Source organism: Urocampus carinirostris, chromosome 16, assembly GCF_059441175.1.
Source record: "Urocampus carinirostris isolate Australia breed hairy pipefish chromosome 16, RoL_Ucar_1.0, whole genome shotgun sequence".
Lineage (NCBI taxonomy): Eukaryota > Metazoa > Chordata > Actinopteri > Syngnathiformes > Syngnathidae > Urocampus > Urocampus carinirostris.
In genome coordinates, this window is record NC_142364.1 from 15,730,336 (window position 1) to 15,756,224 (window position 25,889).

The 25,889-nt window shown below is 41.5% G+C and overlaps 1 protein-coding gene across 2 annotated transcripts in view; it reads left to right on the plus strand.

Annotated features, from left to right (window-relative positions):
• Nucleotides 1-25,889, plus strand: part of adamts6 (ADAM metallopeptidase with thrombospondin type 1 motif, 6) — a 124,132-nt gene that overhangs the window by 6,482 nt on the left and 91,761 nt on the right. For both annotated transcript variants that reach the window (XM_088319701.1, XM_088319702.1), the window contains exons 3-6: nucleotides 655-1,031; nucleotides 15,337-15,508; nucleotides 24,013-24,212; nucleotides 24,302-24,385. In XM_088319701.1, the coding sequence (XP_088175827.1) occupies nucleotides 655-1,031; nucleotides 15,337-15,508; nucleotides 24,013-24,212; nucleotides 24,302-24,385 (833 nt within the window). The remainder of the gene's footprint in view (nucleotides 1-654; nucleotides 1,032-15,336; nucleotides 15,509-24,012; nucleotides 24,213-24,301; nucleotides 24,386-25,889) is intronic.

Genomic DNA, 25,889 nt, shown 5'->3' on the forward strand with positions numbered 1-25,889 from the left:
AATTAGAAAACACACGCTAAGCAGCCAGACTAACCAGCAACCAATACCAAAAACCAACACCAAAACACTAAACAGCTACGGCGACAAATGCAACGCCGACCTGAAGCAAACAAAGTGACACTTAGAAACTTAAGTAACTGCCAGGCTAGCTGGCCAAACAACACACAGTGGGAAGCCAATGAGCGCCCACTGGGAGCAAGAAAAATAGGAAATACCTCGCCAGCCCCGACACTAACTAGCTAGCCAAACAAAATTATACCAACAGCGACACATGTAGCGAAAAACACAGAATAAAGGAAACAGTCACATGGCCCCAGGGTAAGCAAAGTTCCAATTTCTCCATGCAGAAATGAGCGGTATACAATCGCTGTTAACTCCAATCACTGTCTGTTTCTGAGCTGGCCTCACATGTTGTGCAAATGGGATTCGCCATTTCAAAAGTGTTGGGTTCCTTCAATGACGTCACAGCTCTAGAGGAAACTAGGTTTTCTCAATCCTACGGCGTGTGGAATAATTTGCAACATAATTGCGGGGATGAACACTATGTGTTCTGTGTCTAACTGAAAAAACCAAACAATTTGGGGATTACAACAGTTCTGGTGAATGAGAGTGTTTGGACCACCGTACTCTTAAAACGTTTTTTTGTGTTCACAGAAGAGTTCCTGTCCTACCTGCAGCACTACCAATTGACTGTCCCAGTGAGAGTCGACGAGAACGGAGAGTTCCTGAGCTACACTGTGAAGCACCACCGACCCGGCAGACGGAGACGAGGGGCGGTTGACCCCTCGGCGGACCCGTATCCGGAAACCCCCGAGTCCCAGATTTTCTACAGAGTCTCCGCTTATGGAAAGCACTTCCACTTGAATCTGACTCTAACCCCTCACCTGGTCTCCAAACATTTCACGGTGGAATACTGGGGCCGGGGCGGCATGGAGTGGCGGCACGACATGGTGGACAACTGCCACTATGTGGGATTCCTGCAAAACCGGAGCGGTGCCTCTCGAGTGGCGCTCAGCAATTGCAATGGCCTGGTGAGCGCAATGTAACCTTCATCCATCCATCTATTATCTGCACCGCTTATCCTCAGTAGGGTCACGGGGGTGCTTGAGCCCATCCCAGCTATCTTCAGGCAGTGGGCAGGGAACACCCTGAACTGGTTGCCAGCCAGTCGCAGGGCACACAGAGACAGACCACTCACTCACTCATTCACACTCAGGGACAATTTGGACGGGCCAATTAACCTGACATGCATGTTTTTGGAATGTGGGAGGAAACCCACACAAGCACGGGGAGAACATGCAAACTCCACACAGGAGGTTCGATCTCATGACCTCAGAACTGTGCCGCACACGCACTAACCACTGCACCGTCGTGCTGCCAGCAAAGTAACCTATCAGGTGTTAATTAATGAGACCTTACTGTAGATAGGGTGTATGGGCTCTTTATCTGTGAGCAGTGTTTCTCAACTGGTTGGCCGGGACCCAAAAGTGGGTCGCAAACCGGTTTTCAGTGGGTCTTAGACGAAGGAAAAACTGAGGGTCGATTACACTTCTTAACTTTTAAAGGCAAGAATCCCCTGCTCAATCTTTTCTTCCTGTTCAGTCAATCGGCACGTTTGAAAGGGACCACATCTCATTTCATGGTGATTTTCCTGGTTTTATTTCCTTTTTCTGCCTAAAATAATGACTCCTAGAACGTTAGTGATAAAAAAGTGGAAAAAAGTGACAACAACGATTGAGTCAAGGAGGGAAATGATGAAAAAAGTGTTTACATGCCTGTAATTGAAGCACTGCTGGAAGGTTCAGTAAATAGTTTAAACATGTTTTTTTTTTTTTTAGTTTTTAACAGTAACTTAAAAATTAAATATCGATTTTTAGGTACACTTAGGTGTATGCAGGACAATAAAACTAAGATCTTGTTAGAGCAGTCAACAGGGCGGGACACAACAGAGTAAGGGTGAGGAGATTGAAAGCAGGAGTGTGCCTTTTGGCCACTCCCCCCAGGTTGGCACCCTTTGGGGTAGTGCTTCTCCACCATTTTCTCTCATGGCCCCCTCGGAAAGAGAAATCCCCCCCCTCACAAAAAGCGATATTTCAGTGTAATGTCAGTAGTTGACAGTTTAAATTATTTGGCTTCATGCAGTCCACTGCCAACATTTTTAAACATAGCAAACACAAAAACTCATCCAACATCGTGGTCGCAACAAAGCTACTACATATACTTAGATAAAATTCCTTGTCTGAGCTTTGAGTAGACTTTCTTTTTTCTCTTTATCTCTGTCTCTGCCTGTTTTCTCATTCTTGTTTAATATTTTTTCTTTGGGTTACTGGAGAGTTTCAGGACTTTGTGTCCACACTTCATACTCATTCTCTTAGATATGTATGTGCAAAGCGTGGATGCTTTAGCACCGAGCTCACTTGCTCCTAATAAGAGCGCTGCTGCCCCCTAATGTAGTGGAAGTGCAATTGCACTTTATTCTGGGACAGTAAAAAGTAAAAAAGTTGATATCAAACGGTTTTTAAGGAGCCTGGTTTTTGAGATATGGACACATGACGTTTTAATTCACATGTATGCATGTGTGGAGCATTTTAGAAAAAGCCTTGGAGTTTTTTTTTTCATTTCTCAATGTCCACCTTTCAGTTTACAGTATTCAATATTTACAAAAAAAAACCACCATTTCCTAATGTAGGACAGGGGTCTCAAACTCAATTTACTTGGGGGCTGCCAGACCTAGGGTCCGAATGATGTTGGGTCGAATCCAGTTTTCCTCTGGTTCGGGTAAAACCATTCCACTGTTTTAAAAATGTTTTAAATATCACTCTTTTTAAATTCCCTACACAAAATAAGATCTAAAAATAAATTTATATGAAATCAATCAATCAGCAACAAATTAACCCATAATCAGCTATAGGGCTCCACTCTGAGGGACAGTGTGTATTATTCAGTGCCTCCTAGTGGTTAAAAAAAGTATTAATTGAATAAAAGTTATCAATGTAAATAAATAGCAAGAAAACATGAACTATCATATACATTCGCAATGTTTTTGAACACCTGTAGGTCATGACATAAACCTCACTTGGAGACTACGTAATTGTCCGCCATCTTGCTGCTACAGGTCCCCCAAAAACCCAAAAAACTGAAGAAAGGCTGGGCAAAATAAGTAGAAAAACGATGGTTCTTCAAAGTCACTTTAAGTCGCTGTAATTTTCTTTCTTACTTGTGAATTTTTGGAACTCGTTTTCAGTTACACGACAGAGTACTACAACATCTGGTGGTCTAATAATAAACACTCTCCCTTTGACCTTCTCATTAAGACGGGGGGCTCAAACCATAATACTGGCAGCCGTCAATGGCCCCCAGGATGTGTGTTTGAGACCCCTGATGTAGGACGGATTCTATGGACAAAAATGAGCTAATAATGCCACAAGAACGTAATCAATTTTGTCACACAGTCTGTTTTTTTTTCAAAATCACCATAGCAACTTGGCCAGGATTACAATTCTCATCTCTTTTTTGCTGGCACTTAGCCTATTTCTACCAAAAGTGACAAAAATGGCTTTAATTTTGGTTTCAAAATGTAATTTGATTCTGACAAACAGTAAAATATTTATTAGATCTAGTTTTTACTCTGTCGTGACCAGAACGGAGACAGGACCCACTTGCGTTGCGTTTCTCACAAGCTTTATCGGAAGAAAGAGAAAGGGTTGCGCCCACGATCTGGTGATTGCTGGACGCGGGAAGCAGGTTGCTCTGATACACAGATTGTACTCCGAACGCGGAAGTGGATCTTCCATAGCGAGTGATGGCGGTGTCGGGGACGGAAAACGGGTCAGTAGCCGGGACAGGAGAGCAAACACGTAGTTGGGGTCGGAAGCAAGTGGTGAGCCAGAATAGGAGAGAAGACGTGGTCGGGGACAAAAAGAGGTCAAAAGCCGGGACGGGAGAGTAGACGTGGTCAGGATCAAAAACGGGTCGAAGCCGGGGAACAGACGGAAGCAAAAAACGGGACAGGTGGGAGTCAGGGTCGAAAAAGGCTTGCCAGGGTTAACTGAGGTTCGCAGACAGACTGACAAAAGGGGACAGACAGGAGTGGGTACAAGTACTGATCGGGAGACAATCAGAGTCTGAGGCAGTTGGCGCCAAAGGGGCGGGCACAGCTGAGTCACATCAGTAATCATGACATACTCGTTAGTTTTTTAGATTTATTTTACACTCTTTTACCAAACGGATGACATACTAGGCAAGGAGAGTAACGGAATACGCGTAATGTTGTTGCGTGATCAGAGTACAAAAAAACGTAACTGTATTCCCTTACAGTTACAGAGAAAATTACAGGTATATTTTGTGAAAATTACAATTGTATTTTAAAGCATTTTAAACAGGGGACACTATTGTCCGGTGTGCTTTAGTTTTATTTCTTTTCATTCTTTTCCTCGTTCGCATTAGCTTTGTTTACATTCGCCACTTCCGTTCGCTCCTCTCTCTGCTGTCTCATTCATTACACACGCACGCAGCGCACTAAGGACTCTCCCCTCGACCTGCGGATCTTCCCAAGGTGCCTGACCACAAAACATGACTACACGACCCAAAAAGTCGCAAAACTAAAAGAAACGTGCCATGTAATGAAAGTGCAACTAACGAGACAGCATTAACAAACAAGTACGAACAAATGAAACAACATGAAATGAAATGATGAGTGCAATTAAATGCCTGGGAGCATGTGCCCTCTTTCACAGCATCCTTTCATTCACTCACTTTATGCACTCATTGAATGAATGAATGAGAGAATGAAACTTGATTTCGCACATGAGGAAAAAAAAATAGAACAATACAAGTCAAAAAGTCAAGTCATGTTTATTTGTCACGCCCTTACAAGAATAGAATAGAATAGAATATAGAATATACCTTTATTGTCATTGTTACAACATGGGATATATTGTGACGACGAAATTGGACGTGGCACTCCAGGTCCGTTTTTTACAGTGAGGATAAGGAAAACAAAGAGATAAAGGAACAAAGAAGATGTTTGTACTGTCCTTGTTGTATAGGCTTTGTTTTCCTCCGGAGGGGGAGTGTATGAGGGGGTGAGGGACAGACAGAGATGGGCTGATCCAACTAGATGTTTGATCTTGCTGTACACACGGTCCAGTGTTTTTTTTCCTAATTGCTCAGTCCACGTATTGAATGGATTTGGGAAGTACAGTCCTTAAACATGCCCGATTAAAGTCGCCGGTGACGATAAAAGGAGTGTCAAAGGGCTGCACAGACCACAGATTATTGCAAACCACAGACCCTTATGACACCATTCCCTGATCTAAAACCTACATGAGGGCAAGGAAAAACTCAAAAACCTCAACATGAGGAAAATGAAGAAACCTTGAGAAGGGACCGCACGTGAGGTAATCCCCCTTCCAGGATGACCAGGCTGCAATGGATGTTGCAATAACAATTAGTATACAGATATAGAAATATAGGTCATTCTAAGGTATAGAATAGAATTGTGTTTTAAGCCAAGATTGAAACAGTTCCACTGAGGTTGCAGTTGGAATCTCAGGGGCAAGAGCATGCCAAAGCACCCGGGCCCGAATGGAGAATGCTCTCGAACCTGCGGCTCTCTTCCTGGCTCTTGGGATCACTAGTAGACCAGCACTTTCAGAGATCCACTTCCGCGTTCGGAGCACAATCCATGTATGAGAGCGACTTGCTTCCCGCGTCCAGCGAACACCGGATCGTGGGTGCAGCCCTTTCTCTTTCCTCCAATAAAACGTTTGAGAAACGTAACGCAACTAGGTCCTGTTTCCGTTCTGGTCCTGACATTCTCTTAATATGCTATTAATATGAATTAAAACATATCTGATTTGCCATGTGAATTGGAAAGGTATATTTTTGCTTAATACACTGTCACGGTCGCCTTGGTGACCAGTCTGCCCCGCCCCCTGGGCAACAGCTGAAAGCAGTTCCACTAATGGTGGGTCTGTATTTAAGGCTGCATGGTGGGCTCTGCGGTGGCGGGTTCATTAATACTCATTATTCACAATCCCGGTCTGTTATGCCTTGTCCTGTTTTAGTCTGTTATGCCTTGTCCTGTTGAGTTCGTGCCGGAGGAACTCTGTATTGTTCTGTTTTGCCTCGGAGTATTGGGCGACTTTTATTTTATTAAATAAAACCTATGGATCGTCAACGCATTTGAGTTCTCCCTTCAGGCCTCCTGCCTCCGTTCTGGTCCGGTCACCTTCCACGCCACCACGTCTCGTGACAGAATGAACCCGCCAACAATTGAACTCAGCGAACGATCCCAGCGCGACTTTGGGAGAGCTGGAGAGCGCAGTTTGGCAGGCGCCAACTGAGTTGGCCTTCCCTGCCCGTTCGAACCACGGCCCCGCCCGTCGTGGCCCTTGCTGTGCCTCGAATGGGGTCCCAGGAAGAATTGACGCCTGCCTGCCCGACTCCCGTGCCGATTGCCTGCTATTCCCTCTCCCCTGCGTGCAAGTCCGACTCCGACTCCGCTGCCCGTCAGGCCGACTCCGACTCTGCTGCCCGTCGGGCCGACTCTGACTCTGCTGCCCGTCGGGCCGACTCCGCTGCCCGTCGGGCCGAGTCCGACTCCGCTGCCTGCCAGTCCGACTCCGCTGCGTGCCAGTCCGACTCCCCTGCGTGCCAGTCCGACTCCCCTGCGTGCCAGTCCGACTCCCCTGCGTGCCAGTCCGACTCCCCTGCGTGCCAGTCCGACTCCCCTGCGTGCCAGTCCGACTCCCCTGCGTGCCAGTCCGACTCCGCTGCCTGCCAGTCCGACTCCCCTGCGTGCCAGTCCGACTCCGCTGCGTGCCAGTCCGACTCCGCTGCGTGCCAGTCCGACTCCGCTGCGTGCCAGTCCGACTCCCCTGCGTGCCAGTCCGACTCCCCTGCGTGCCAGTCCGACTCCGCTGCCCGCCAGTCCGACTCCGCTGCCCGCCAGTCCGACTCCGCTGCCCGCCAGTCCGACTCCGCTGCGTGCCAGTCCGACTCCCCTGCGTGCCAGTCCGACTCCCCTGCGTGCCAGTCCGACTCCGCTGCCTGCGTGCCAGTCCGACTCCGCTGCCTGCGTGCCAGTCCGACTCAGCTGCTCCTGTTTTGCCGGTTCTGATTTTGACTCTCTCATGTCTTGTCTGTTCTGATTCCGCCTGTCCTGTCTGAATCACCACTTCTGAATCGGTCTGTCCTGAGTGCGACTCTTCTGATTTGACCTGTTCTGATTTTCCTGTCCTGTTCTCGTCGGTTCTGCCTGTCTGTTGTCCCCTGTCCAGTTTGCCCACCAGACCCCCTCCCTGCCGAGCGCCGATTCCGATCCGCCCGACGCAGATGGCGCCTGCCTCTCCCCGTTCCTGCGGGTTCGGAGGAGGGAGCGGGGTTGCCCCAATCGCGAGCGTCAACATTCCGGGGCGTGAGGTTGTAATTTTTTTTCTTTTTGGGACCTCGGGAGCTGTCCCTTAAGAGGGGGGCTCTGTCACGGTCGCCTTGGTGACCAGTCTGCCCCGCCCCCTGGGCAACAGCTGAAAGCAGTTCCACTAATGGTGGGTCTGTATTTAAGGCTGCATGGTGGGCTCTGCGGTGGCGGGTTCATTAATACTCATTATTCACAATCCCGGTCTGTTATGCCTTGTCCTGTTTTAGTCTGTTATGCCTTGTCCTGTTGAGTTCGTGCCGGAGGAACTCTGTATTGTTCTGTTTTGCCTCGGAGTATTGGGCGACTTTTATTTTATTAAATAAAACCTATGGATCGTCAACGCATTTGAGTTCTCCCTTCAGGCCTCCTGCCTCCGTTCTGGTCCGGTCACCTTCCACGCCACCACGTCTTGTGACATACACGATACTACGTGGTTAAAATGTAAGCACCTTTTCATTGGACTAAGAACAACAATCTGATCTTGGTTTCCTCTATATCTTTTTCAAGGTTACATTGATCATTTATTGTATTTATATTTATTTTTTACGTCTTTTATTAGCCTATTTGGTATTGGAGTTATCCAAAAGTAATTGAAAGTAATCAAGTTACAATACTGTACCGCAATGTTAAGGTATTCGGATTACGTTACTGATTACATTTTTAATAAGTAATCAGTAACTGCATCTTTGAAGTACGACTTTAAACCTGCATACTGTAGAGGTGACATTAGCTTGCAGGCTAGCCGTTGCGCTATACTAAATAAGTCTTATTGAGTGATTGGGTCAAATGGCTCACTGGGGGTTGCTTAATCATCGTGTAGGAAAGGATTTTGGCATTTGTCACCTAGGATAAGATGTGAGCTCATGGTTAAACGCCGTATAACACAAAAAGTCTTAATTCAAGCTAGCGGGGGGCACAGTTAGCCGTGCGTTCAGGCGGAGAGGCTACAACATTAAACGCATTGTGGTTTGTCTGACATTAGCATGGCGGGAGACAGTTTCCCTGGAGTTAAACCAACTCAGGCATAGTACCTTTGTGCAGTGGTGGGCCTGCAAGGCCTTTTTTGCTGGCCTAAAGAAATATCTGAATCACGTGATGTTAATAATATTTTGCCCATCGGTACTGGCTAATTAATGATTGATGCAGTTTTTTTGTGTTTTGCCTAAATAAAGGCAGATCTTATGGTAAGCATAGAAGACAGAAATTCCAAATTGTCTGTCGGCTTCCTTTCGTTGCTTCTCCCTTGCATGCACTGCTTCCAGACGTGTGCTTTTATGTATAAGCATTTAACCAATCACATTTCAGGATTACTTACGAAGATGCCAAGCTCCAAAATCTGTGCACAGGCCTGCAAAATTTTATGCCAATCAAATTTCCAATTGGTTCGTTTGGCCCTCCATGAAGGCGTAGAGAAACGTTACAGCTTTCACAAAGCTAGGAGGCGGTTATTCACCACTGCACAATCAAATACAGTATACTGAGTTGATTTGATAGCATTCTTTAACCCACAACAGCTGAAGTGGGGAAAAAATAGATTTGGTTGCAGATTTACTGTCAAAGCCATCTTTAAGGTGGACTTTTCAAGAAAAGCTGACATTTTCAGCCCTAAAAATGATAAATTTATGCCTGAAGTACAACAGGACCAACTAGACTTTCAGCTTTAGCTTTGATGGCAATATGAAATGAAATGATCTGCATTTATATAGCGCTTTTTCAAGTCAATGAAGACTTCCCAAAGCGCTTTACAATGTGTTTCACATTCACCCATTCACACACACTCACACACTAATAGCGGCCGTGCAGCCAACCTTCTTATTTGGGGCATTAGGGGTTCAGTGTCTTACCCAAGGACACTTCGACATGTAACACGGAGGAGCCGGGATTCGAACCTGTGATCTCTTGATCCCAAGACGAGCGCTCTACCCCCTGAGCTAATGCCGCCCCAATAACTTTTAGCACTGATAATCAGGGTTGGGTAGGGTTACTTTAACTTGATTACTTTGAATTACTTTTGGATTACTCCAATACCAAATATGCTAATAAAAGACAAAATAAACTAATTATGAATACAATTATGACTCACAACACGTGGTAAGCTTTCTCTCCTGGCTTTGATCTCTTTGATCTCCGGCAAAACTAACATAAAATGCGACAGAAACAAAATAAAAATAAATCCAAACAGCCTGCCAACATCATTTTTGCCGTTCCATGTATTCCGTTACTCCCCAAGCCTGCACAAAATTCAGTCATTTTATTCATAGTTTATTTTGTCTTTTATTAGCATATTTGGTATTGGAGTAATCCAAAAGGAATTGAAAGTAATCAAGTTAAAGTAACCCTACTCAACCCTGCTGATAATCTGTAAGACAGAGTAATCAACATTTTATTGAGAATAGACAAGAAAAAGTCGGCAGTAGCACTAGTAATGTTTAACAGACTGGGCAGGGACTAGCCAATGATTTTTCTGGGCTGTGCTGCTGATTGCCCAGAAAATCATTGCTCTTCTTGCACTTCATTGAGCTGATATCACATGCATTCTTTTGCCAGGTTGTGGCTTATATCTGCTTATTGGGCTGTTTTTTTTCTTCATAATGTTGTTGCACAGGCCGGTAGTGTTCACCAGACTGGGCAGAGACCAGCCAATGATTTTCTGGGCTGTGTTGATGACTGTTAAAAAAATGATCAGACTTTATATACTTCATGTAGCTAATATTGGATGTAGTGTTTGGCCAGGCCGTAGACTATTTTCTAGCCATCAGGACATCGTCGTTGGCACTGTTGTGGTGGTGCAAGCCCGTGTCCTCCAAAGTGGGCAACAAACAGCCGATGATTATCTGGGCTGTATTGATGACTGCTAAGAAAATCATCAGACTGGAACCGGCTGGCTCATGCTCCAATCATTTGGCCTTTGTTTTTCCCTAAAAATGTTGTTGGCTCTGCTGTGGTAGCGCGAGCAGGTAAAAGCCCTGCAATGGATGTGCAATGTCCCCTAGACTGGCCACAGTGCAGTGGATGATTTTTGGGGCTGTGTTGAAGACCGCTCAGAAAATTATCGCATAAAATGGACTTAACTAAGCTAATATCACATGTATTCTTTTACCAGGTCGTAGCTTGGCCAAAGTGTTTTTTTTAATAACGTTGTCGGCCCTGCTGTGGTACTGCAAGCTCGCAATGTCCTCCAAACTGGGTAGAGAGCAGCGGATAACTATCTGGGCTGTATTGATGACTGCTAAGAAAATGATCAGACTCGAGTCGTGGCTCACGTTCTAGTCATTGAGTGGTCGTTTTTACTAAAAATGTTATTGACTTTGCTGTGGTAGCACCAGCAGGTATTGTCTTACAGACTGGGGAGAGAGCAGCTGATAATTTTATTTGCTGCTTCTATGACTGCCAGGAAAATCACCGTCCTTCACTGAGCTTATATCACATGCATTCCTTTGCCGAGCCTTGTCTCATGTTCTAGTCATTGGGCCATCATTTTTCTTAAAAGTGTTTTTGGCTCTGCTGCGGCAGACCAAGCAGGCAACATCTTCAAGACTGGGCAGAATGCATCCAATGATTTTCCGGGATGTGTTGATGACTACTTAGGAAATCATCAGACCTCATGTACTTCATGTAGCTGATAGAGCACGAAATGTTTTGCCAGATCCTTGCTTTTTTTCTAGCCATCAGGCCAACGTTTTATTTTTAATAATGTTGTCGGCTCTGCTGTGGTAGTGCAAGCCTGCAATGTCCTCCAGACTGGGTAGAGAGCAGACGATGATTGTCTGGACTCTGTTGATGACTGCCAAGAAAATTATCAGACTTGAGCCGTGAGATCATGTTCTAGTCATTAGACCATCATTTTTTCCTAAAGATGTTTTTTGCGGCAGACCGAGCAGGCGACGTCTTCAAGACTGGGCAGAATGCAGCCAATGATTTTCTGGGCTGTTTTGAAGACCGCACAGAAAATCCTCGCACTTTATGATTTTCATTGTGTTGATATCGCATGCATTTTTTTGTCCCGTGTCGTGGCTTATGTTCTAGTTATTGGGCCGTCTTTTTTAGATTATGTCGTTGGCTCTGCTGGGCAGAGTGCAGCCGATGATTTTCTGGGCTGTTTTGATGACTGCACATTAACTGCACATGGAGTTGATATCACATTTTTTGCCTAGATTGTGGCTTATGTTTTAGTCATTGGGCCGTAGTTTTTTTTTAAAAATGTCGTTGGCTGTGCTGCGGTAGTGTAATGTCCCCCAGACTGGGCAGAGTGGAGCCAATATTTTTTGTGCTGTGTTGATGACTGGTCAGCAAATCATGTACTTCACTAAGTTAATATCACATGTATTTTTTTCCGGGTAGTAGCTTATGTTCTAGTCATCGGGCCTTTGTTTTTCTATCAGTCACTATTTGAGATTGGTCAATTGTCATAATATAATATAAAAAAAGGAAAATGCAGTGTAGCTGACAAATGTGAAGATGTAGTCCTTTAGTAGCCAAATGTGCTGGCAGCATCTAGACCCGGCATCATAAATTGATTTACTGTTCCTCCCTCCGTCACCCCCCCTACTCACAACACCAAAAATGGTCACAAGTGAGCGTGCGCTTTAATGCGATCATCCGTCTGGACGATTGCAAAACCTTGACTCACTCTTTAAAAGACCCAAATAAAATAAGTTTTATATTTCTACAGTGCCAAGACACTTCTGTCTGCTCTAAAGAGGTGCTTTAGGGTAATTGTTTGAACGCTGGTGCTCGCTCTAATTGCTTGTTTGACTGGCTGCTAAAGGATTACGTATTTAAATACCCGACTATTTGGCTTTCCTTCTCTTTGCGGCCGGGGAATCTTGGAGGAGACGCAAACATAACAGACAGGGGTCGCCGAACGCTATTCGAAAGAGTTGCACGGTTTGAAAAGTCAGCAAAGCGAAGGGGTTCTAAAAATGTTATGTCCTTCCAGGGGAGAATTTTTTCCTCTACAACCTCATAATCCTTTTGGCAATGGAACTTCAGTACAAGATCACTACAAGATGATTTTTAAGATATTACAGACTCATAAAAATCTGCATGGGTGGATGGATTTTACAGAATATTTGTAAAGAATGGAGTTACCCTTATCTGCTATATTTTCTGATAGCTACTGCTAGCCATTTTCTTCCAATTTCTGTTGGCCTCACAAGCTAACAGATTTCTATCTTAACTTAATGCTAATGTTCAAAAAATGTCACAACCAGAACGGAATTAGAACCCAAATGTGTAACGTTAATCACAAGTTTATTGAGATGTAGAGGAAGGGCAGCGCCCGCGGTCCAGTGCTCGCTGGACGCAGGAAGCAAGCCGCTCACACAATCGGAACATGTTCCGAATGCGGAAGTGTATGTTATGGAGCGGGAGATCGTAGTGTCTTAGACGGAAAAAACGGAGAGCAAAACGTGGTCGGGATCAAAAAACGAGTCGTAAGCCAGGACGGGGGGAACAAAAGGTTGTCGGGGTCAAACAACAGGTCGTAGCCGGAGACAAACAGGGAAATCAGAAACGGATGAGTGGAAAACGGGTGAAAAAAGCGGTACCGACGGGAGTCAGAGTCAAAATGCTTGCCTTGTAGAATCAGAGGTTCGCTGACAGACTGACAACAGGGGAGTGAAAGGACTGAGCTTAAGTAGGACGGGGAACCAATCAGGAAGCCAGCAGTGGCTGGCGCCAAACGAGCGGGCACAGGTGAAATTAATCAGTCATCATGACAAAAAAAGACTACTGGATTGCAATATAAACCCACCTCTTACCACGGGGACGTCAGTGAAACCGAAACGCTGCAACTCTTATTAAAAAAAAAATCAATCGAAGTAGTTCTCCAAAGCATCTACAAGATGTAACTTCCTATAATGGTATCTCACAGGCATCCGCATGTGGCAACGGACCAATCACAGGCATATTAAGTAATGCATTTGGTAAAGCATTTTTGTTATCTGTATACAATAAAAAAACAACATTTGAATCATTTGAACATTAATTTATCAGTTTTGATTGTCAAGAGGCAATGAATAGGGGTTTCTGACGGGTCATGAATGATGTGGCTCTCTGTCTCCAGGAATTGCTTCACCATCTGCTACACAGGCCCATAAAACGCTTGGTCATGATAAAAAAATAGTTGACAAAATATAGACAACTAAGAAAGCAAGACTCAAAAACTTTTAGTTTAGTTCCACCACTAAGTAATTTTATAACAGTTCACATTTACAGTTTATGTTGTCTTACAATGTGTTCATGTTCAGTTCCAGTCCCTACTTCACCATAATCCTGAAAAATCAAAGTCCGTTTTTTATTTTGTTTTTCATTTCAAAGTGTTATTACGTTGTCTTAACACATATTTATGGTAAATATTGTCAAAAATTGAAAGTTTGGCTTGTTCTGGGGAAAAAAAAGGACAAAGGTTCTCACTCATAACATAATTTCTGACTCTTTCATGGCCAAAATAACAAAACAAAAAAAAAATCCAGGTTTGATACTTGGCCAATAAAAGGTTAAGGAAGTGCTTTAACGTAAAATGGGTGGCAGTAGTCTTATAATTGAAGGGACTGTGTGTAATATTTAGTGCCTCCTAGTGGTAAAAAAACTTGTATTCAATTAAATAAAACATCGCTTTAAATACTAGGAAAAAATACCTGAAGTATCATACCAATGTAAATCTTCTAGGTCGAGAAATTTAGATTTATTTTACGTAGTGGAATCCCTACTTAGGTCACCGCCCTCTTGCTGCTACGCTGTGTTCTGTAGCACTGGTTTTCTTCCTTAGTTATCGTTTTACTTTTCTTAGCATTATTTTGTCAAGGCCCGCGGACTACTGAAAATGGGTCCTCGACCCACTTTTGGGTCCCGACCCACCGGTTGAGAAACCCTGCTCCAGTCTATTACAACGAAGTGGCTAACACTCGTTTGGTGTGTCCTACAAAGAATATAGTTTCCAGATATTCTTACGAATAACGACAGAATAGCCAAAATACTACTTCAGTATTAATATAATACAAAGACACTCCTGCAAAAATAGCATAAAAATACAAATACAGTAATGCTACAAAAAATACTATGTAAAAACAAAAACAAAAAAACTATAGAAATGCAACAGAAATGCTACAAAATACTATTGGAGTACTACAAAAATACTACAAAACCATCATAGTTATATTACAAAAATATTATACTCATACTACAAAAATACTATTGGAATACTACAAAAGTACTGCAGTAATATGCTAACACAAAAACTCAACAATATAAATATTACAAAAATATCATAGTAACCCCTAAAAAATACTACTGTAATACTACAAAAATAGTTATTGCAATACTACAAAAACACTATTTCAGAAATACTTCAAAAGTATAACTACAGTAATTCTACAAAAAATACTACAGAAAACTACAATTATCACTGTCTAATATTAAATGAACAGCGTGTAATATTTAGTGCCTCCTAATGGTACAAAAAACCTTTATTGAGTTAAAAACATTGATTCAAATACTAGGCAAAAATACACGAACTATCATACCAATGTTAATTTTTATTTTAAAAAAAATCATAGGTCGAGAAATTTGTATTTCTTTCAGATGGAGGAATCCCTACTTAGGTCCCCGCCATGTTTGTCTGGCATCTTGCCGCTAAGCTCTGCCTTTGACGCTGGTTTTTATTCGCATTAGACAATACAGTGCCATCTGGTGATCAAATATTACACACTTGGGCTTTAAACGATTCTTAGTTATCTTGTTACTTAGCATTTGAGACCCACTAAAAACAGGTCCGTGGGCCACTTCTTGGTCCCGACCCAGCATTTGAAAAACACTGCTCCAGTTTACGTGTTTAGTGTCTAAAACTCGTCGAATAAAGAAAGAAGAAGTTCTAACTCTCCATTCGTTTTGTTTGTTTTTCTATTTACAAGCACGGGGTGATCACCACGGAGGAAGAGGAGTATTTAATTGAACCGTTAAAGAACGTTTCCTCCCCCGCCGACGGCTTCAACACGGAGGAAGCACAGCAACACATTATTTATAAAATGTCCGCCATGCCCTCGTCCCAGGACCAGAGCCAGGAGTTGAGTTGCGGCATTTCAGGTGGGTGCACTATCCTCCTCGCCCCAGTTTTTTTCGAGTGAAGGTTAGCGAAATATTTTCGTTAGCATTTCTTACAATGGCGACAAGATAAAATTCCGGTCGTTCGTCAAATATTTCAACCTTAAGTAATAACAACATATAGTTTTTTTTTATATGGGGTTTTGTAGACCAAGTCTCCATTTTGTCTTTTGATATTGGCGTTTCCATACCTCCAGGGCTCCATGCCCTTACAAACTGTCGTATTTTCTACTTACAAAATACAAAAAAACCTTCCACCATATTTTTTTTTCAAACGTGTTTATTTATGTACTTTAATCGGTTATATTGTACATGTGTTTCGTTATATCATTCTGCACATATTCGTAGTAATGAAATAAGAAATAAAATAAGAAAAAAAGTCAAAACATCAGGAACAATTGATCTCAGCGTAACTTAAATATCCGTTAATAACACTTTAAATTTAAATTAGTAAATAAAGATATTTTTTGGAGGGAAAAAAATGAGTAGGCATTTCTATTTTGGAAACCAAACCACAATATCAACCATTGATGTGTAGTGCCTAATTTCGACTCCCCTGCAAAATCCTCCCCCACTAAGTTAATAATAATGAGTGTTTTAATAAGCTTATTATATAGAACACGATCGCGATTGTCGGAAGCGCAGCAGAATGCGCGTTCACGCGAGGAGGGGAGGATTTTGCTGGGGAGTCGAAATTAGGCACTACAGCGGCAGACGCATGCGCACAGTAGCATCAAACGCTCGCTTCGTTTGCAACGGAAAAAAACAATACTGAGATTGAGGCTACCGCGGTGAACTCTTTTGACTTGATTGATTTGCCATTTCGTGATAGTCTGTGTATACCGGATGGTACCCATAATTGACAAATTTGCGTTTTTCCGTACATATTTTCTTGTACGTTGTACATGTTTTAAAATACATAATAAACGTACTTTGTACGGCAAAAACGTACAGGTTGACAGGTATGCGTTTTTCACATACATGACCATAACAACATAAACAGGTGAGGCCAGTAAGACAACAGCGACAAATAAGCTATTCAAAACCATTGGTAAATGGTCTGCATTTATATAGCGCTTTTCAAGTCACTTAAGACCTTCCAGAGCACTTTACAATATGCTTCACACTTAACCATTCACACCCCCACCCACACACCGATAGCGGTGTCAGCCATGCAAGGCACCTACCTGCTTATTGGTGGAACTATGTGTTCAATGTCAAGGACACTTTGACTCGGAGGAGCTGGAAATCGAACCTGTGACGTACTGCTGCCCCAATAACCTGTCGAAGGAATATAGTGCATCTGTCGGATAAGTTGGCTCACCTTGTCGGAAAGCACAAACAGCGCTATTTAGGGAAACTGAGGATAGCATTTGCAGGGCTAGCTACCTTCTTCCTCCTGTCATTTTCACACATCCAACCAAATTGTCCAGTCCAAACGATCTGTACCACTATAATATAGGGACTATATTGTAAATGGAGTATCCCCATACACCAGTGCTGATCTAAAAGCTTCTAAAAGTCTGGATGCTTACCAGTTCATCGTAGCTGGCTGGGTTACCAGTACGCGTTGCCGCGCTGACAGGGGGAGTTACCTCATAATCGCAAAGGTAAGACACTAGCGTTAGCTGTGTATGTTGATGTGTTTTATCCAGGGGGCCATCTAAACTCAAATGAACTGTAATTAAAAGCTGTTCATTTTTATTTTAGCTACAGTAGCATTAGCTACCTTATTGGTAGCCACATAGAATGTCTCGTACCTACTTAACATAAAATTGCTTGGAATCATATAAAACCTACCTTGTTAAAAATACTCGCTGCAAATCCTGGTGTACTTAGAGGGATGCCAGTCCCTCCGATTGATTTCAGATATCCATGGCCGTCTTCTGTCTTCATCAAAAGAAAAATGCCAAATCGCGCTTAGGACATTGCCTGTTCGCACAGCCCACCGCAGAGCGACACATCACCAATGTAAAAAGTCGTGGTTATATTCTTCTGTCGTGCTCATTGATATTATATGGTTTTACCTCAACTGCCGTGCGCTCGTGTGCTTTTGACGTCCGTCATGGAGAATGATACACCACAGGTCTACTCTGTTGTAGGATGTTGCCTCAAATTTGACTTTATTCGAATATTTATGAATTACAGTACGTTTCATTGTTTCAATTAAAAAAAGAAATGACAGAAACGCATTAAAAAAAATCCAATTTTTGTTTCAAGTATTCGAAAAAAGAACAACAAAATGGAACGTGCATAACGCTCCCCTTATCTGGGCAACATAAACAGTGCCATAAAACGCAGCATGCATTTATAGAAATAAAATAGCAGCCTATTGAAAAGTCAAAGTAAATAGAATAATATTATCACAGTTTAAGTTTGACTTTTGTGCAGTTATTTTTCTCTTTTCACCTCTGGGGTCCATGGCCAATTACACACCTGCCTTTTAAAAGGGGCAGAGCTTGGACTCGCACAGCTCGGTTCTAACACAGGCTACACAGGAGTCTTTTTCCTTTCTTTCCTTCTTTCTTTTTGTCTGTCTTTCTTTCTTTCTTTGTCTCTTTCTCTCTGTCTTTCTCTCTCTCTTTCCCTCTTTGTCTGTCTATCCCTTCCGACCTTTTCTCCATTCCATCCCTTTTCTCTCTCCGTCTATTTATCCCTTCCTAACTCCCTTTCTTCATTCCTTTCATTCTCTTTCTCTCTTTCTTTCTTTCTCTCTCTCTCTCTCTCTGTCCCTCTCTGTCTGTCTCTCTCTCTGTCTCTCTTGTTGTGTATATATCCCTTCCTACCTCTCTTTCTTAATTCCTTCCATTGTCTCTTTCCATCTTGCTTTCTCTCTCTCCCTTGTTTTCTATCTATTCTTTCCTACCCCCTTTCTTCATTCCTTCCCTCCTTTCTCTCTCCGTCTCCCTTTTGTTTTCTATCTATTCTTTCCTACCATCTCTTCATTCCTTTGCTTCTCTCTCTCCCTGTCTCTCTCTCTGTCTCTTTATCTCTCTCTCTCTCTCTCTCTCTCTCTCTCTCTCTCTGTGTCTAAATATCCTTTCCTATCTCTCTTTCTTCATTCCTTCCATTGTCTCTTTCCATCGTGCTTTCTCTCTCTCTCTCTTTTTTCCTATCTATTCCTTCCTACCACCTTTCTTCGTTCCTTCCCTCCTTTCTCTCTCTCTCACTTTTGTTGTCTATCTATTCTTTCCTACCTTCTTTTCTTCATTCCTTCCCTTTGCTCTCTCACTCTCTCTCACTCTCTCTCCCCACCTCTCTCTGTCCATCTATTCCTTCTTACCTCTGTTTAATCATCCCTTCCCTCCTCTCTCTCTGTCTATATTTGTGTATATATATATACAGTATATATATATATATATATATATATATATATAAAAATTTCACTCTCTCTTTGGTTTTGTATCTATCCCTTCCTACCTCCCTTTCTTATTTCTTTCTTTCTCTCTCTCTCTCTCTCTCTCTCTCTCTCTCTCTCTCTCTCTCTCTCTCTCTCTCTCTCTCTCTCTCTCTCTCTCTCTCTCTCTCTCTCTCTCTCTCTCTCTCTCTCTCTCTCTCTCTCTCTCTCTCTCTCTCTCTCTCTCTCTCTCTCTCTCTCTCTCCCTCTCTGTCTCTCTGTCTCTCTCCCTCTCTGTCTCTCTGTCTCTCTTTTGTTGTCTATACATCCTTTCTTACCTCCCTTTCTTCGTTTCCTTCCTCCTCTCACTTTTTCTCTTACCCTCTCTCTCCAGCCACGTGAATATTTTTTCCAGCATAAGTTCCTGAGCTAAAATGACTTTGACACCCCTGCTCTTACTAGTTAAAGACACAACTGAGATGGAGTTCAGTTCATATTTGATTAGCTATTTCTAAAGCTAGACTATGAAGTCAACAAATCTTACCCGTAGACTTTATCGTTACGGATAAAGTCAAACATCATATCTATCAGTTGTGATAAACACAAGATGTTTACCTAAAAGTCTTTGGCACCAACACTCGACTTGTCCTGTGTAAAATAAAACGGTAAGTAGAATGGAATCCTTATTTATGTCTGTCCCGGTACTAGAGTCTCAGATGTTGCCTCCATCTGGGATAACATCAAGATAAGCAACAGAACAAAGTTGAACTTCATCTTCGCTATCATTTGGCGTTCATACAACAAAAAACAAGAAAAATCACACACTCTGGTGATTTGGTCTAGTTCCAAAAGTCTTCACCGACTGTGGATTGGGCTTTTTATCATAGATTCTAATAACTGGAAATGATAAAATATACCTCATTCATCATCATTTATGAAGTTAATGAAGGATACTGTACATGATCGCTGTATTTGATTTTGATTGGATCATTTATTCACCATGATGTAATATGAAGATGTGTTATGTTACTCTATAATTTTTCACTCTTTTTTTTAGCCAAGGCACCTTTTATTCTATCTAAAAATCTCGAAGCGCTCTGTCCATCCAAAATATCGTAAAATGAATTCCCGGCACCGGCTTTGGGTTTTTATTTATTAATTATTATTTGGAAAGCTTTAATTTTAATGCTGTCTAAAGTGACAGTGTAAGCTTTTGCTTATCATTTTCTATATTTGTATATTAGTTTTTAATAAAAATAATACTTAAACTGTGCAAGGATTAGCTGCCAGTGTTACAAAAATGAGTTTTACTCTGCTTACAGTTACAGTTTTTTGGTTTTTTTTTTTGTAAAATGAGAAACTAATACGGGCGCCGCCCTACTTACGAACGAGATGGATCCCGGACGATCGTTCGTAAGTTGAATTTGTTCCTAAGTTGCTTCAGTCCTATATTTTCAATGGAATGTATGTATAAGGCTTGTATAAGCAACCTGTATTGTTTTGTACTATAAATAAACATTTCATAAAATAATATGCTCTATGAAGATAAATAAAGTTGAGTTTACCTTACTTTTGGAAGATAGGCTTCAAGAGGTCCTCCTCCGTGGTAAAAAGTGGCTGAAAAAAAGCGGTCCCACTATTTCCTCAACCGCATCAAGCTTTCTTATTCCATTTTCATTTCAAAAGAAACGGCTTGCCTCTTCTTTACACTTTACACCAACCATATTGAATGGATGCATGAAATATTAAACAATAAAAATGTCAAAGTTCTGAGCGCGCTGGAGATGCAGTACACGTAGCATTGTATGTTTACATACAAAATAGAAAAAGGAAGCAGATGTTTTTTTACTTCCGGGTGGACGCTCGGTGACCTCTCACGGCGTCACACGCCAGTAGCGGCGGAAAGAAACACTACAGTAATGTCCTGTACTCGGGAAAAAGATGCAGAGTGCAGACACTCCTGATTGACAGTTTCTAATGGGGATGAGAGGACAACAAAAGGCGCTCCGGAGAGGAAGGGAATAGAAAACTAATGTAGTAACGAAAAACACAGTCCAAGGCTAGGCTAGAATAAATAGGTAGTCTCACTACTATGCACAAAGTGTAGAGGGATTTTCTAAAATATTGTGGAAGGGTGTGACACCAGTGGAACCCCACTTTTACTGGATTGAAACTTCTTAGACTTTAAAAAAAAATTTGTTTAGATTTTTTATTTTTTTGTAAAATGAGAAAATATTTAAAATCAGCAAACTTATGTGCAATATTTTTACTCTATTTGATTAATCTGCAAAAAATTAATGAAACATCATTGTTTGCTGGTTAAACATATTTATGTAATTTGATACTTGAGTTGTATGATCAGATATGTACTATTATTATTATTATTAAGGTGTTTTCAATCGCAATATTTTGTATAAATGCCGAATTATCCTTTTATTTATCAATTTCTTAACTTTATAACTTATAAAACTTATTTATAACTTGCTTTTTAGCTGGGTTTACATCAGGTTGAGGATGTTTTTGTCAAAGGACAACCAGGTAAGTATTGCGGCATTTGGGGTAGGGTCTTGAACTGACAAAAAGCTGTCGTCGGCAGGAAGCCAGCGTGCCCCAACACGCACGTTTTTTTTAGTTTTTTTTTTTTTTTAGAGCATCTGGGTCATAAAGCTAAAGAGGCTGCGAGGTACAAAGGGGAGGCCGTGTTCCGTTTTTAGTTACTACCACAAGAATCCGACTCCAAAGGTTGTGAATTTTGATTTGAATTCTTATTTGCAACCAGGACAGAGTGAAACGAGTATATTTTGCCAAGCTTCTTTTCCATAACTTTTAAAGCCTCAGTGTATATTTCAGTAGACCCCAGAATTCAATCCTTTGGCACGCCTGAATTGACCCACACGCTGCATGTTTGACACTCCTGCCATAAAGTGGAAACACCGCAAGACGGGCTTGCCATATACAGAGGATGTACTGTATATAGGTGTTGCCCTATTGTTTTTTTGCCCAAAGTTTTCTTTACAAACTAAATTAGATTGGATAATTTAAGATTAGATTTGAATTTGTTGGTTCTCTTAGGGAAATTCACTTCCACCAACTGTACAGGGGAAAATAACAGACTTTACACACACACACACACACACACACACACACACACACAATAAACAACAACAGCAGAATGGCAAACCTACATGAAAGGGGTCAATGAAGACAGGCTGATTCAATGGGTCAGCGGGGCCTGTTGTTTAGTAAGGTAATGGCACAGGGGATCAGGCTTTTCCCGAGGCGTGCTTCCCTAAATATTTTTGTTCTGTATCTGCGCCGTGACTACTGAGAAGAAGTATTGGTGTAGTGGGTGAGTGATATCTTGGACTATTGTGTTCGACAGTAGGACGATGGAGTTGCTATTTAAATCTTAGGGGTTGGGTCTGAGAAGGCCGATGATATTATCTGGAGATATATAGTAAATAAAAAAGATGAATCAGATCCTTGATGTGGATTCTTGGTCTTGGGTCGCCGAGATTTCCGATCGCCCAAGTGATCGAAGAATTATCCCAGGAAAGAAAAAAACCTGGCCAAAACTCTTCTATTTTGGGTTTTTAGTCCATTGTGTATCACACTATTAGTGGGAGGAGTCAAATTGAAGTAAAGGAGAGATTTGTTTTTCTAAGCAATGTGTGGCCTACAATTGAGAATCTCAGGTCTTGTCTGTTATCTTAGTTGATGTGCCCGCAGCTAGCAATGACTAAAGACGTGCTATCAGTTCTTGCTCTGATGTTTTTAATGTCTTTGAATATCTTTTTTACAAACCTATATCGAAACATAGACTAACAAATAATTATTTGCTGCTTAAATTCATTTATTTCATTTGATAATTGAGTTATATGATCAGATATTTATGACAAGTATCCTTTTATTTAGTCATGTAAACTCTCTTCTTAATGGGGGTAACATCAGGCTGATAATGTTTTTGTCAAATGACAATGCGTGTTATTTAGAAAGGTAATGGCCGAGGAGATCAGGCTTTTCCCAAGGCGGCCCTTCCAAATTTTACTGTTCTGTATCTGCACCCTGACTGTAGCAGGATGAAGTATTGGTGTAGTGGGTGATTGATATCTTGGACTATTGTGTTGTCCAGTAGGATGATGGGCCTGCTATTTAAGTCATAAATGTTGGGTATTGGTCGGCGCTTTGTGTGAGTTTGGTTCGGTTCGTAACAGAGAGACTAGTGAAAAAACTTGTGGAGCAGTACAAGAGGATGGGTTGAACAATGTTTTGGTATAATATTAACAGGAGGTGAGGTGCAACATGCAGTACAGTCCCGAGTAAAAGTATTGCCCCCTCAAGAACATTTTGTCATATTGCCACATTTCAGGCTTCTGAACATATTTTCTAAGAATTAACAACTTATTGAGACACAATCCTAAATTGGAACCAAATAATTTCAACATTTTATATTATATCTACAACTAAAAATGAGGAATACATGTTGCAAAGATATTGGCCCCCTGTTCTCTCAGCTCAGCCAATTATGTCCAGAAGTGATGAATTCAGAATGATCAAATGTTAATCTATATTACTAACAATGTCAGAGTGCACTGCAAACCTACCAAGACCCGGCAGTCCCTCTAAACATTTGGCCCGAACAGGGAGAAAACTATCAGAGAAGCAACCAAGAGGCCCATGATCACCAAAGTCCAGACATTAGTTCTATAGACTATAGAGCATTTGTGGAAAGATCTGAAAAATGCTGTGCACAAACGATCACCATGAAACCTTAAGGAACTTGAACTGTTTCGTAAAGAAGAATGGCCAAATATTTATGTTTCAAGAAGTGCAAAACTAATAGAGACACACCTAAAAAACATGTGACAAAAGGAATCTATATTTCAATATTTATAATATAATATATAATTTTAAAAACAATATAAAACATTGAATACATTTGGTTTGTTTTCATGATTAGACCTTACATGTTGTTGATCCTTAGAAGACATGTTGAATTTTCCAGCTATACATTTGAAGCCTGAACTAAAACAATATGTCCAAAAGTCTTAAGGTGGGGGAATAATTTTGCAAGGCACAGTAGGTGTTGCCTCATTGTTTTTTACCCCAAACCAAATTATTGATCCAACTCTCTTATTGTGGTTTCCAGACCTGGTTAAGACAAGCGTCCCCTCCTGGGTTGGAGCACCTGACCTGAAGAAAAGCGACAACCGAAACGTAACGCGTCGGACGCGGCGCTCCATCAGCACCGAGCGTTTCGTTGAGACCTTGGTCGTGGCCGACAAAATGATGGTCGGCTACCACGGCCGCAAAGACATTGAGCATTACATCTTGTCCGTCATGAATATTGTAAGTTTGATGCCGCTTTTCTTGGAGAGCGCCCCCCTGCGGACACCATTTGTCTGACTTTGTGTCTTTTCTTCTTTTCTGGAGGTCAGGTTGCCAAACTGTACCGCGATGCCAGTCTAGGAAATGTTGTGAACATTATCGTGACACGGCTCATCGTTTTGACCGAAGATCAGGTACGAAGAATCCTAAGAAATCCTCACTAATATATGAGAAACTTCATAGAAAATGGACCAATCCTTCCATATGTAGAAATAAAAGTATCAATGAATACCTAAATACCGAAACTTCATAAATAAATGCACGCCGTATAAAAGATAATTTTTTATCTAGTTTGTTATGGATTTTGTCGTGTATTTTATCACTGACAAAATAAATGACAAAATACCCAACACGATATGCGACAAAATACACGACACAATATAACATAACATTCACAACAAAATGCGCCAAAATACATGATAAAATACACGACAAAATGGACGACAAAATAAATTTCGAAATACACAACGAAATATGCAACATAGTACACAATGAAATGCACAACAAAATACTTGACGAAATACATAGCAAAATACAAACCAACAAAATAAATGACAAAATACATGAAGAAGTACACTACCGAATACATGACAAATCAATTAGCCATTCATTTTCTGCACATCTTTTCCTCAGACACGGGGAGAACGTGCAAACCCCACACCGGGGGGGCTGGTAGCTGGCGCGCAAACAACTCAGCGGCAAAATACATGACAAAATGAATTAAAATAAAACACAACAAAATACACGTCAAATTAAGTTAAAAAACATAAATAAATGAATTAAAAAAAAAAGATTAAATTCACAAATATACAAATACATTACATTAATGTCATATATTTAGTTATACCGTTCATATTCATTTATATACACTGGAAATCAAAACTAGAGAACAACTTTTAACGAATTGAATAATTCTGAAAAATTTGCCGTCTTCACTGCTCAACAGTTTAAGGACATTTTGGTGTGCCTATACCATGCACAACAACACGTTTTCAAAAAATGAATCAGGCATTTCAACAAAAAAAATGCTCTGATTGCAGTAGAGAACACTTTCAGGTGCTTCCCACTTAATGGTTCCAATCTAGCATATCATGCTAATTTCCTTGATTATCTGTCAACCCCTCTTTAACTGTCAGTTTCACTGACCTTTGTAAGATTGTGGTCATTCTAAAGTGACTGAAAGCCTCTAGCAGCAGGCTTTCCAGATGAAAACACCATTGCAAGACAAGTTGATTGTTCAAAATCTGAGATTTCAGAAATATTGAATCTTTATAAAACTAAAAATGAATTCAAGTCGCCCAAGAAGACTGGTCGTCATGGCAGAGAGGGCAGGCCACTGCTGATGACGATGGACAATCGTTTCCACTCTGCAGCTGAAATTGCTCGCCAGTTCCATGCTGAACATGGTAAGGATCTGTCTGGTTGTTGAAGAGCATTTCAACTAAAGGCCCACACTGCAGTGACCAAATCTCTCATCAGCAAAACAAATATATCAAAAAGCTAGACTAAACTTTGCTGAGGAGCATGTAGTGTGGACTGATCCAGAGTTCACTTAAGTAATGAAAGCAAATTTCATTTATTTTGGTCTGATGGGAAGCATCATGTGCATGTACCTATTGGAGAAAGACTAAACCCAAA